The sequence below is a fragment of the Vombatus ursinus genome, unplaced genomic scaffold (genome assembly GCF_900497805.2).
Source record: "Vombatus ursinus unplaced genomic scaffold, bare-nosed wombat genome assembly UNPS02014813.1, whole genome shotgun sequence".
In the NCBI taxonomy this organism is placed as follows: domain Eukaryota; kingdom Metazoa; phylum Chordata; class Mammalia; order Diprotodontia; family Vombatidae; genus Vombatus; species Vombatus ursinus.
This window is the reverse complement of record NW_020954591.1, coordinates 443,768-456,602: the sequence shown is the minus strand read 5'-3', so window position 1 is coordinate 456,602 and position 12,835 is coordinate 443,768. Positions and strand designations below refer to the sequence as shown.

General features: G+C 35.6%; 1 protein-coding gene across 1 annotated transcript in view; it reads right to left on the bottom strand.

Annotated features, from left to right (window-relative positions):
* Positions 1–12,835, bottom strand: part of NEB (nebulin) — a 216,264-nt gene that overhangs the window by 128,284 nt on the left and 75,145 nt on the right. The window contains 12 exon segments of the mRNA XM_027877594.1: positions 396–599; positions 1,228–1,539; positions 1,949–2,056; positions 2,986–3,090; positions 4,616–4,819; positions 5,070–5,381; positions 6,411–6,518; positions 7,439–7,543; positions 10,204–10,410; positions 10,550–10,861; positions 11,511–11,618; positions 12,514–12,618. Coding sequence (XP_027733395.1) covers positions 396–599; positions 1,228–1,539; positions 1,949–2,056; positions 2,986–3,090; positions 4,616–4,819; positions 5,070–5,381; positions 6,411–6,518; positions 7,439–7,543; positions 10,204–10,410; positions 10,550–10,861; positions 11,511–11,618; positions 12,514–12,618 — 2,190 coding nt within the window.

The following is a 12,835-nucleotide window of genomic DNA, read 5'->3' as shown; positions in this document are numbered from 1 at the left end:
TGTAAAATGAGCTGGAGAAGGAAATGGCAAACCACTCCAGTATCTTTGCCAAGAAAACCGAGTTGGACATGACGAAAAGGACTGAACAGCAACAAACACCTGTTTAGCTATTTGTCATTGGGGCATTTATAAGCAAAAATCAGTAGACTTTGGGGGAGTCTAGGAATACTCCATAATTTTCCTCATTAAAATAAATGGAAATAGGATTTTCATTAAATGGATTTTATTGGGTCGTGACCCAAATGGAGTCGCAACCCACAGGTTAAGAAGCACTGAAGGGTCACGAAAAAAAGTGTAAGAGCCCCTTTGTCTGTATGACAAGGGAGAAGTATGTTGAAATTTCTAGAAATTAAACAAAATAAAACTATCCTCCTCCCCCAAATAAGAAGACTTACATGGTTCATTGTTATAGCATTGTTCTTTGCCAAAACCATAGGCATGGAGTCCATAAGACTAGAAAATTGGAATTTTTCTGGGTGCTGACGATAGATGTGGTCACTCAAAATTGTAGTTGCTCTTTTATTCTTTTCATCCTCAAGGGAACCACTAGGGCACCAGCCGATACCTCTTAGCCACTGGAGATCTGACTTATATAGATTCTGAAATTTTAGATTAATAGCCAGTTAATATAAAAGCCATGTCAATTTTGGGAGGGATAATTTTTTTTATTTGCTTATGTTTTCATTCTTATACAGACTTTACTTGGAGAATCTATAGAATAAGTCATAGCCTTTAAAATCACAATCTTACAAAATGAAACAACAGATTAGAAATATTACTCAAAAAACACACACCAAAACCATCTTTAATTTTTATGCATTTTTCTAAATTGCCAAGTGAAGTTTATTCTGAATGTTTATTGCATGGATAATGAATCCAAGAATTTCAGCTTGTGAAGAGAGGTGGTTGAGGTGTAGGTGAAGGAATATTAATTTGGAATTATAGGACCTGGCTTTTAATACAGCTTTGTTGTTTGTTACCTGTGTGATCTAGGGTGAGTTATTTAACTTCTTAGGGCCTCCGTTTCCATATCTATAACATGACAGGTTTGAACCAAGTTATCTCTAAGGTCCTTTCCAGTTCCAAATGCCATAATTCTATGAAAACTGGGGGCATTGAGCTAAACTCTCAAGGACTAGCCCTACCTTACAGTGAGATAACAGCCATGGAAGATAAAAAATAAAGAGAAATGCTTTGCTACTGATCGATCAATAGCCTTAAACTTACATCGCTCTGAAGATCATATGCCTTCCTGGCATGGACAACATCATTTTGGTCAGGCAGGCACATCCATTGGTGCAGGGGGTGTTTGTAATCTATGTCACTGACCAGGATCTGGCATTTCTTGGCCAATACAACCCCCAACATGTCCACTGGACTGCTGAACTTGGTCTTCCACTTCTCAAAGTCCTTCTTGTACTCTCTATCACTCTGGACCTTGGCTACGTGCATAGACCACATCATCTTGGGATCATCCTTTATGTCACGAGCTCCAATATGGTGGCCAAGCTGCTTACGATAGCCTTCCTTGTACTTGTACTGGGGAGAAGCAAGGGGGAAAGCAAGTCAAAATTACCACCACCATCTGTGACAGATTACAGATAATACAGTTAATATTACAGTTATATAATTACATAAATTACAGTTAATATTATCTCCAATAGTTTATTCAGAAAGCTTGTGAATTTACTGATTTCACATTATTACAGAAGATCCAAATCTGAACTCAAATTTCAAATGTGAATCAAATTCAAATATGCAATTGTGCATGTGTTAAACACTTGGCATGACATATTCTCCTTTCATATAACATTCCAGAACTATCTAGGCCTCTGTTTTAATGGGTTACTTTTTAAGAGATTTGCTTTAAGCTCAGAAATAATTTGAACAATTCAATTGAAATGTCAAAGGATAATCAAGTTGGTACAAAGCAAAAATGGGAACTTACTTCACTTGCAATTTCTCTGGATGCCTTGGCTGCTTTGATTGGTATGGCATCAACAGGAAGGTCATACCCTTTCTTCTTCAACTCCTCATAGCCTAATCGGTAGAGTTTCTATCGAGAGAGGAACAAAACTATTTTTAACAAATTCTCTCCTGAAAAATCATTTACAATCTGGTGGGGCCAAAGTGCTAAATATTTCCAGTTTCCAAGAAAATAATGTGGATGAGACAGGGTACTCAAATGAAATTGGAAATAAATAAATTCCATTTTTAACATTCTTCTTTTAAAATGAAAGACACTCTGGTCAGCCATAATCTGTATCAATGAAGTATAATTTTCTTTATTCATTTCAGTATTTTATAAGAGGTATTTGTCAGGAATCAAGAGGAATTGGATAAAAATAAAAAAAAAACTAAAACAAGAATTGCAGATGAAGAATCTGGTCACATAAGCTCAACCAAAAATAGGTGACTGCTTATAAAAGGAAAGGGTCCTTTATCATTTTTGAAGAGTTAGGTTTTGTTATTGTTGTTGCTTTAAAGTATGCAGAAGAAAATTGTGAGCTCCAGCTTAGTACCAAATTCTCATATCACTGATGTATCAGATTATTATTTTAAATGCATGCTGGTCCTATCAAAGCATAAGAAGGAATTATTGGTTTGGAATTTCTATGGTAGTCATATATTACAAACAAAATATTTATTTGGACTTTCCTGAGATATTATATGTGCCCAAAGTTTGTTGGTCTATTTTACTTTAGAATTTATATCACAGAAATCATCCTAAGAAATGGACATTTATAATTATGGATTTGGGGAAATGACACTGGAATTCTATTTAAACTTGCCTTCATGCATATCATTTACAGATGTCTAATACTACCTAGAAACTAGAAAGCCAAAAGTCTTAATATGGGGAATCAAATTTAGAAGCATTTTATTAATTAAAATAATTTAGATATTAAAAATAACTTGGTATCAACTAGCCTGGAAGCAACTTCAATGAACTCTTGTAAAGTATATTTCCCAAACTGAACTTACATCACTTGTATTGATCAAATTTGCTTTTGCCAACATGATGTCAGGTGTATCAGGCATTATGTGGATCTGTGTCTTGTCTTTGTCCCAAGCTTCTCGATAGAGCCTCTAGAATGATGAATAACAGTTTTTCCAATAAGAAATGACAGAATATTAGGTAACTATATTAATTTGCCAAGGCAACCTAATACACTTGAACTAGGCATTATTGAGAGATATGCTTTAGCAGAAAAGAGACGTTATTTTTGAATTTTAAACTATAGTTAACACAGGACAATAAGAGTACTGGACTCAGGATCAGGGGACCCAGGTTCAAGTTCTACCTCAGATACTGTGTGACACCAGGCAAGGCATTTAACCTCTATGAACTCCATCTGTAAATCAGTGGGTTGGGTTATATAACCTACATATATTATTTTATTTGACCCTTACAACAACCCTCATGAAGAAAGTGCTATTATTGCCCCCATTTCACAGATGAAGAAACTGAGATCAAATGTCTTGCCTGAGGCCACACAACTAGTATGTGTCAGGGCCACAGAACAAGTCTTCCTAATTTCAGGCCAGTCTTCTAACTACTATACTGTGTTATCACTACTATGCTTGCTATATAGGTTTAATATATGTTAATATATGTATTTAAAATAGATTGAGTTGAATAGTAGCTAACTTTGGTCATTTAAAAAAATAACCAATATATTTCATAGCCCTGGACTTAATAACCTAGTAAATTACCCCCACACTGTGGTAAAGGCAGAAAGAATTTAAGATTCAGAGTCAGGATATTTGGATTCTAGTCCTAGCTCCTCCATTAACTAGCTATGTGACCAGAGGCAAGTCGTTTAACCTCATAGTATCCCAGACAGCTACTTAAAACTGTTAAGTCACATCATTATTGCTGAATCTGCATTGGTAGAAAAAGTTTACACATCAAGTCCCTGTCTCTCAGTTTTCTCATGTGTAAAATCAGGTCTAGATGACCTCCCTCTAGATGAATCAGATCCTTTCTATTCCTAGAATCCTTTAAACTCCTACTTTAACCTTTTCTGCCAGCTATAGATTCATGGTGTTGTCATTCAGCCTCCTCTGGTTACAAGATTAGACTTCTGGTTCAGACGTTTAAAAGAAATAAGGGATCCCCGCCCCCGCATAGGATAGAATCTATACTGCTACCTTACTATGTAAAGGTCAGAAAAGTCAGCAACTAGGTTGGAGTTGGGAATGGAAGCTGTAAGTTCTGAGAAATCTGACTCTGAGACAAAATTTGTCTCTATTTTACTAAATCATACGCATATAAGCCAACTGTAAGAATTTACAGTTATAATTACCTCAGCTCCCTCACATTTCTCCCACTACCCATGCTAAAGCACATTAAATGTCTCAGCATATCATTCAGTTCCTCAGAATTTAATCTAGGGTTTTATTATAGTCAATCTTCAAGGAAAAGTTGAGATATTCACTTTTTTTCTCATTGTAGAAAATGCATTTGTCTTGAGTAAGGAAAAAAAAAACCATGCCATGTTCAACCCATTTATTACTTGATTTGGCATGGGAAGGTGAGAACATCAGTAAAACATTCAAGTATAAAACATCAATCTCTCTGATTATAATTCATCTCCTAATAGCAACTCACATCACTCCTGTTTTTGGCATTTGTCTTTGCCAAGACCATGTCCATGGCATCAGGAAGACTGGTGAATTTGTTTTTATCTGCTGGTTGCCGATATTTCTTTTCACTGATGATTTCTGAAGCCTTCTTGTTCTTTTCAGCCTCCAAAGAACCCAGTGGGCTCCATCCTATCCCTTTGAGCCACTGGAGATCAGACTTGTACATGTTCTGTGGGAGGACAAATCAGATCCAACAAGATAATTTTTTTTTCATTTAGAATATTTAACTTAACTTTTGCATGCATCATAAAGCAAACATCACCAATAGTTAACTGAAGTTGCTGTTGGAGTTTGGTTGTTTTTGTTTTTGTTGTTTTGCTTTCTCTATTACAAAATAACTAATCCTTCAAAATACAATGTTTTATCTAATAACTTCATAACAATAACATTTTAAAATATTTTAATCAAATGAAACTTACATCACTCTGTAGCTCATATACTCTTTTAGCTTGAATAATGGCTGTCTGATCTGGCAGACATGTCCATTGGTGTAGGGGATGCTTGTAGTCAATATCACTGACTAAAGTCTGACATCTCTTGGCCAAAACTACTCCCAACATGTCCACTGGACTGCTGAACTTGGTCTTCCATTTCTCAAAGTCCTTCTTGTATTCCCTTTCACTCTGCATTTTGGCCACATTCATGGATAGTACCAGTTTGGGGTCATCTTGAATGTTACGGAATCCAATATGGTGGCCTTGTTGTTTGCGGTAGCCTTCCTTGTACTTGTACTGAAAATCACAAGGAACACAATTTTAAAAAAAATTAACAGAAAGACAAGGCAACTGAAATCAAATCTCGTAAGTCTACACCTGTTTGAATGATGCTCTCTTCTTCAACATTTAAATAGGTGGAAATCTCTCTACGCTGTTAGTAAGCCACATAAGTCTTATCTGTGGATGTTTAGTAAGATAAATGGAACAGACAGATGATCAAGGGAGATTATGGAGATAGTCAGGAGTATATATTTTTCTGACATAGCAAAACCTAACTAGAGCCAGAGAGATATATTAGAAAGTCAAAAAAAGAGTTTATCTAGATTTCAAGTAGGTGTCACAATGTCTCTCACAGCATACTCAATGAAAAGACAGAGGAGTGCATACCAGATTACAGCACATTTATGTGGATCCATAACTTCCTGAAGAGAGTTTATTGGATCATTATCATTGTGAAGGTCTCCATTTACTGATATATGGGAAAATTAACATACCTCTAGGACAAGAGTTCTTAACTTAGAGTCTGTGAACTTTTTTTTAAACATGTTAACAATAATATTTCATTTTAACTTTTTTATGCATTTAAATCATTATTTTGAGAAGAGGTACATAGACTTCACTAGACTCCAAAGGGCATGACAAAAAAGATTAAGAATACCTGCTCTAAAATTTTTGGTTTTCAGTACCAGTTTCATTAAAGAAAAGCATGCTTTTCATAAATGTTTGCAAATGGATTTTTTATTAGACTGTATTCAATTTTTAGTTTGCAAAATATGGTTTCTTATTCAACATTTTTTATCAATCACTCAAATAAATAAAGATATACAAGAAATGCATATCAAATATACAGATGCCACAAACCTAAAAGAATAGCTAATATGTTGGGTGTCAGAAACAAAGCATTTTAAAAAGCTGAATTCTAGATTTGAAAAATAGTCCTCCTTAATGTATTTTAAATGATCATTGTTAATAGCAACTGTTCATATAAAAACCAACCACAATGTCAGACAGAAGTGACATAACAGCACTTGATATGTTACTTACATCACTGGCAATGTCTCTTGAGGCTTTGGCCAACTGTACTGAAATTGCATCAGGTCGGAGGTCATAACCTTTCTTTAATGCTTCTTCCCATCCAAGTTTATACAGTTTCTAAAATGAAAGGGATTTTTGTTATTTTCCTTAATTTTTAGAGATCTTTAAAATGAAAACAATAATTGAAGAGGGCATGGCCGCATTCCAGCATCTTTTACAAGTTGGAGACATAAGATAAAAGACAACCTTGGCATTTCTTAAAAGCCTTTTTTATTATCTCAACAGTCAGACAAGATGAATTTTTATTTTATTTCCAATTATGTCATCCAGTCCTACCTGAGCTTCAAAGGCATATTATAGTCACAGGACACCTTTTCAATCTGCAATTATACATGCTTATGCACGTACTTGTTGTCTTCCCAAATAGAATGCAAACTCCTTGAAGACAGTGACTCTTGGATTTTGTGTGTGTGTGTGTGTGTGTGTGTTGTTCATTTATCCCACCTGGAACAATTCTTGGAACATAGGAGGCAAATATTTGTTGATTGATTCATTGTAGTTGTACTGACTGGGTCATTGGTGAGTATGCCAAAATATTTCATTATTGCCATTGGGGTTTTAGGACTGGAAATAGCCAAGTGTGAAATTAGAATCCCTGACAGCACTGAAGCAGCTCATCATCTTCGATTGTGTCCATTATTGGAGTGGGGAGAAAAAGAATAATTTAAGGTACTTTTCCTCCTTTTGCTAAGCATTTTCTCAGTCCAAGCTTTGGACACAGAGGTTAGGGTGTGACACAACCAAGTGGCACACATGATTAATTGACAGCAAAAATTTCCTTTTTTGAGAGTAGTCAGATTCATTTATGGGAGATGTATCTGAGCGTGTAGCAATAGTTGGATTGAACTTGTTGAGTACTCTACTTCTTTTCCTTCTATGTTTCTAAAGTATGTTCTCTATTAAATTAATCAATATTTTTGACCAAGCCTAAAAAGAAGTTTTCATACTTAACATCAAGCCACTTTAAATATCTTTACCTGACTATACATCGTCTGGTTCTGCTTGGCCTGTAGAATATCTGGCGTATCTGGCATAACATGAATCTGAGTCTTGTCTTTGTTCCAATCAACAGTATACAAATACTAAGGAGAAAGAGAACAGGTAAATCATTAGAATAATCATATAGGGTGGGGAAGAAATGTACTCTTTTAAAAAAAAATTCCAGAAGTAAAGGAAATGTCAATTTGGCTTGTATTTCTCAACCTGTGTATTCAGACTAGGAAGTCTAGAACAAAATGGATAACAGGAAATGAAATCTCAGCTAAGTAAGGAGATGATAAGATGATAGACACCTTCAACACATTCAAATGACCTAGTCCAGACGAACTACATTCCAGGATACTGAAAAACTATGTGGATATGATTGACAATCCAGTGTCACTAATCTTTGAGAAATCATATTAAAAAAAAAAGAAAGAAAAACAGCACAAAACTGAAGACGGGCAAGTACTGTCCCAGTTTTCAAAAAGAAGAATATGGATTTTTTATATGATAACTTAGAAAGTTTATCTTTTATTCCTGACAAAGTTTTAGAGTGCTTTTATAAAGGATAGTTTGTGAAAGCTTAGGGAGGTGATGATGAGCTGTATAAACCAGCATCAGTTCATTGAGAATGAGCAAGGGAGGAGTGAGGAAGTGAGGGAAGGGAGCAAGAGGGAAAGAGGGAGCAGGAGGAGGAGAGGAAGATAATGTCAATTACTTGACATTAGGCAAGACACTGGATTTGGAATTAGGGTTCAAATCCCACATCAGATACTTACAAATTCTGTTACCTTAAGCAAGTCATTTAACCTCTTTGGGCCTCAATTTACTCATCTATAAAATAAGGAAATTGGATTTGATGACTTCTAAGGTCTCTTCTAGTTCTAAACCTATCACTCTATAAACCCATTATCTTAGAACAAGCCAAGCTCATTGCCTTATTGGACAAGATTACTGGAAATATACTAGGAGTGATATCCTGGATATTATATATTCAGATTTTAGCAAGGGCTTAACAAAGGATTTCATGGTATCCTTATAGATAACATGAAAAGATAGGAGCTAGATTATAGCAACATTTGGTGGTTTGAGAACAGATTGAATGACCTGACCCAAAGAGTAATGATTAATAAATTGGTGTTAACCTGGAAAGAAGTCTATATTTCAGTACAAAAAAGCTCCATATTTTGTTCTGTTTTATCCAATATTTGAGTAAATGGTTTAGAGGAAGTTATGGAAAGTATGTCTCATTTAATTTGTGGATGATACAAAGTTGAGGCAGGCAGTTGGATGACAGAACTGAGATCTCAAAAATTGTAACAGTCTAGAATGAGGAGCTAAAGAAAATAAAATAAAATTTAATAGAAATGAAAATAAAGTCCTACGTATTTTTAAAAAATTAATTGCCTAAGTATAAGATGGGGAAAACCATATTTAAAAAGATGTTGAGTTTTTAAGTGGATTGTAAACTCAATGATGGGACATAGCAGGCCAAAAGCCTATTTTAATCTTAGGCTGCCTAATAGCAACAAACTATTCAGTATGATATTCAGCTGTTAGACAATTTTACTCTATTCAGTATTTATTCTTTGCAATTTATTTATATTTATTCTTTGCATTTCATTTTGAGGAGATTTATAAGCCAGAACTCATTCCAAGTAGGGTGACCAAAATGATAAGGGGATTCCAAACCATGCCATAGGAAGATTGGTTGAAGGATTTGGGAATATTTAGCCTGCAGAGGAGAAGACTTGTGGGTAGAAGGAAAGGACATATCATAGTTGTTTTTAAATAGTGGAATGAATATTAAATAGAAGAGTGAGTGAATTTGTCTTGCATGGTTCCAAAGGTTAAGACTAGGAGTAATAGGTAGAGTTTGAGGAAAGGTAGATTTTGGCTGGTAAGGAACAACTTCCCAACAATTAGATGTGTCCATAAGTGGAATGACCTGATGCTGAAATTAACGAGCTCCCCATCATTAGGGGTCTTCAGATGGAAGCTTGGATTCCAACCTACCATTTGAGGGAATTTCTGCTCAGGTATTTTATCAGATGAATTCTGAAGTCCCTTCAACTCTGATATTCTGTGATTATACATATTATTTCTGCTTGAGTAGAGTTTTTTTATTAATGTGTTGAGTCAATACTATTATAGAAAATGAATAAGCAGTTATTAAAAATGTACTCAGGAACAACCCAAAATAGAATTGAGATTTCTCAGGCAATTCTTCGAATATAATTAGATAAATGCCCTAAAAAATGTGAAAGAGAAGCAAATAAAACAGAGAAATAAAGAAAAAAAAGCACAGCCCAAATGTATACAGAATTTCAAATAATTTGATAGTAATCAGAGATACTTTGAAATTTCAATGAGGGCAAGAGTAGATGAAGGGTGAAAGGATATTATAATGATTGACCACTAATCAGGCTTCCCTGCCTTGTATTCCCTAACGATATCTCCCTTTCCCTTCCAACCTTATGCCAACCCAGCCCACACTTTGGTGTTTTGTCAGGGAGAATAAAAAGACAGGAAATTTTTAAAGGAAAAAAGGAAAAGTGATATAAGACAGAAGAAAACAGAAGATAGGAGGAGAAGAAAAGAAGAGGCAAAAGTATTCTGGAGTGATTTTCAATTGTTCAGAAATGGGAGAATGACATTAAAGGCTCCAAATGAAGAGCTAGAGCCCTGCCAAATATCCCTTCCTTTCAACACCAGTCTGGGGGGCAGGAAGCTCATTCAGAATGAATGACATGTATTTTACCTTATTCATGGTGTGCGCATTCTGTTTTGCAAGCACCATGTCCATAGAGTCGCTTAGTTTCTTGAACTGAAAGTTGCTAGGGTGCTGACGGTATTTCCTATCACTTGCATATTCAGTAGCTTTCTTGGCCTTCTCCACTTCCAGAGAACCAGCTGGACTCCAGCCAAGGCCTTTGTACCATTCATTGTAGTCCTGTTTATATTCATTCTATAAAAAGAAGAAGCAAATTCTACTTTACCTTACCCACTGTTTGTAGGGAGCATTTGTCTGCTGGAAAAGAAAAATGCAATCTCTTTTCACATCTTGAGACCAACAATCAACAACCCAAAAGGAAACACAGCCTTACGTCACTTTGAATGCGATTCATATTCCTGGACAATTCAATATTCATTGCATCAGGAGGGAGGATATACTTGTGAATCAGGTGCTTGTAGTCAGTGTTGCTTATGTTGGCCTGGGCATCCCTGGCTGCTATGACACTGAGCATGTCGGCAGGCGTGTGGTAGCTGGTCTTGGTGTTCTCATAGTTTTTCTTGTATTCCCGTTCAGATTGCATTTTAGCCACTTGCATGTAGTGGACTAGTTTGGGGTCATCTTGAAGATTACGGAAACCAACCATCTTCCCCTTTTCTTTTTCATAATTATATTTGTATTTATACTGTGAATAAAATAAGAAGACGTATGTCAAAGAACTTCTCCTTGAGTAAAAATCAAGGCAAAAAAAGGATATTAAACAGTGCTAATTCACAGGATTATGGATTTAGGTTTGCTATCATCTAGTCCAGTCCCACCACTTCCATACACACATATTTTACAGATAGGAAAACTGAGGTTTGTAGAGATAATATGATGATTCAAACTTAGGTCCTCTGACTCCAAGTCCAGAGTTCTTCCTAGTGTACATAATGACTCCGATGCATAAAAGAACAGTGGAGTTTGTCCAACTCGTTCTGAAAACTCTTGATCACTCAGTACAACTGAATGAAGGGTAAAAAATCTGTTCTTGAGGAGTGGGACATCATAGCACTATGAAATTGCCTTTATAGGACTCATAGAATACAACAAGGTTCTTCAAATATGCAATGAGGTTCATTTAGTGACTAGTATTATTACACCAATTTATAGACGGTCATAGAAAGATTGCAAGAGAGAACTTTGGTGTATCCACTGACAAGATGGGCTCATGACCAATCTAATTCTTTTGTTGGCAGGCACATTGTCTCTTTAATGTTTCTAGATGTCATCCTTGATGAAGTGTGCTTGCATGGGAAATAAAAGCCCAGGTGATCATTTCCATTCAGACTTACATCACTAGCAATGTCTCTAGAAGCTTTGGCAGCAGTGATAGGAATTGCATCACTTCTGAGATCATATCCCTTCTTCCTTGCTTCTTCTAAGGAAAGTTTGTATATTTTCTGTAAAGAGAAACACAAGGGTACAAAAGGAGTATTAGTGGTTGGACTGGAAATCTTCTGCCAAGCTAATTCTCTCCACTTACTATATTGATGTCACAGATCAAAGTAAAAATTAAAGAGCAGAAAGAGCAAGATCCATATTTTCAGAGATACCTCAAACCAAACTCATAATGTTTTAATTAGTTCTTTTAAATACATGGAATTCTAAGAACATCAATGATTCTTCAACCCTGTAGGAGGAATCTGAAGCAAGAAAAAGTTTTTTGGGAGAGAAAAATTATATACCAATTCCAGTTATGCAAAGAAAAGAAAAATACAACACCCACTACTATAACTAGTATAACATATAGTATGGTATTTCCTCATCCTAGGCTCTAATAATGGTTCTGCCTTCTTTCCCCATCTGAGAATTTCACACAGGTGAGTCTCCACAAACTTAAAAGAAATAAAAGTTCAGGCTTATACCTCCACTTCTCTCACATCCCTCTCCTGCTGCCAGTGTTCCTTCTTAGTCTTGAAGGAAATAAAGCCACAGATTGCTACTGTAGCAAACTGTAATGCTGCCACTCCTTCATCATTTTAGACTTCTGAATATCTAGGTTCCATCCCAGCAACAATCCTGTTTCTAAATTACAGAGAGAGTTTGAACACAGGATGAGAAAGGATAGGGCCTTAGATTTCTTGACTGGAATGCCACCATTATTTTCATTAGACACAAAAGTCTGTACTGTGAGTTGAATTGTCTTTCTTTAAAGTTTTATATCCTCATAGTATTACTTGAGCATAGTGCCATGCATATATTAGGTCCTCAATAAATATTTGCTTATCTAATGAATGAAAGAATGAATTTTAATGGCAAAGACATGGAAACCATGGCAGGGACACATATACTTACATCACTCATGTTAATTGCATTTGCTTTTGCCAAAATAATCTGAGGGTGATCAGGCATAATGTGAACTTTGGTCTTATCTGCTTCCCAAGCTTGTTTGTAGAGATGCTAGAAAATCCAAAAATAGTGGAGTTAGAACCAAAAAAATCTCTCAGAGAAAATTGATCAATACAGTAACAAACCATGATTCCAGAGGATCAAAGATGAAACATGATTTCCACTTCTTGAAATAGATCTGATGGATTCAAGATGTAAAATAAGTCATAAAATTTTGGACATGCCCAATGTAGGAATTTGCTTTGCTTGACTATGCACATTTGTTACA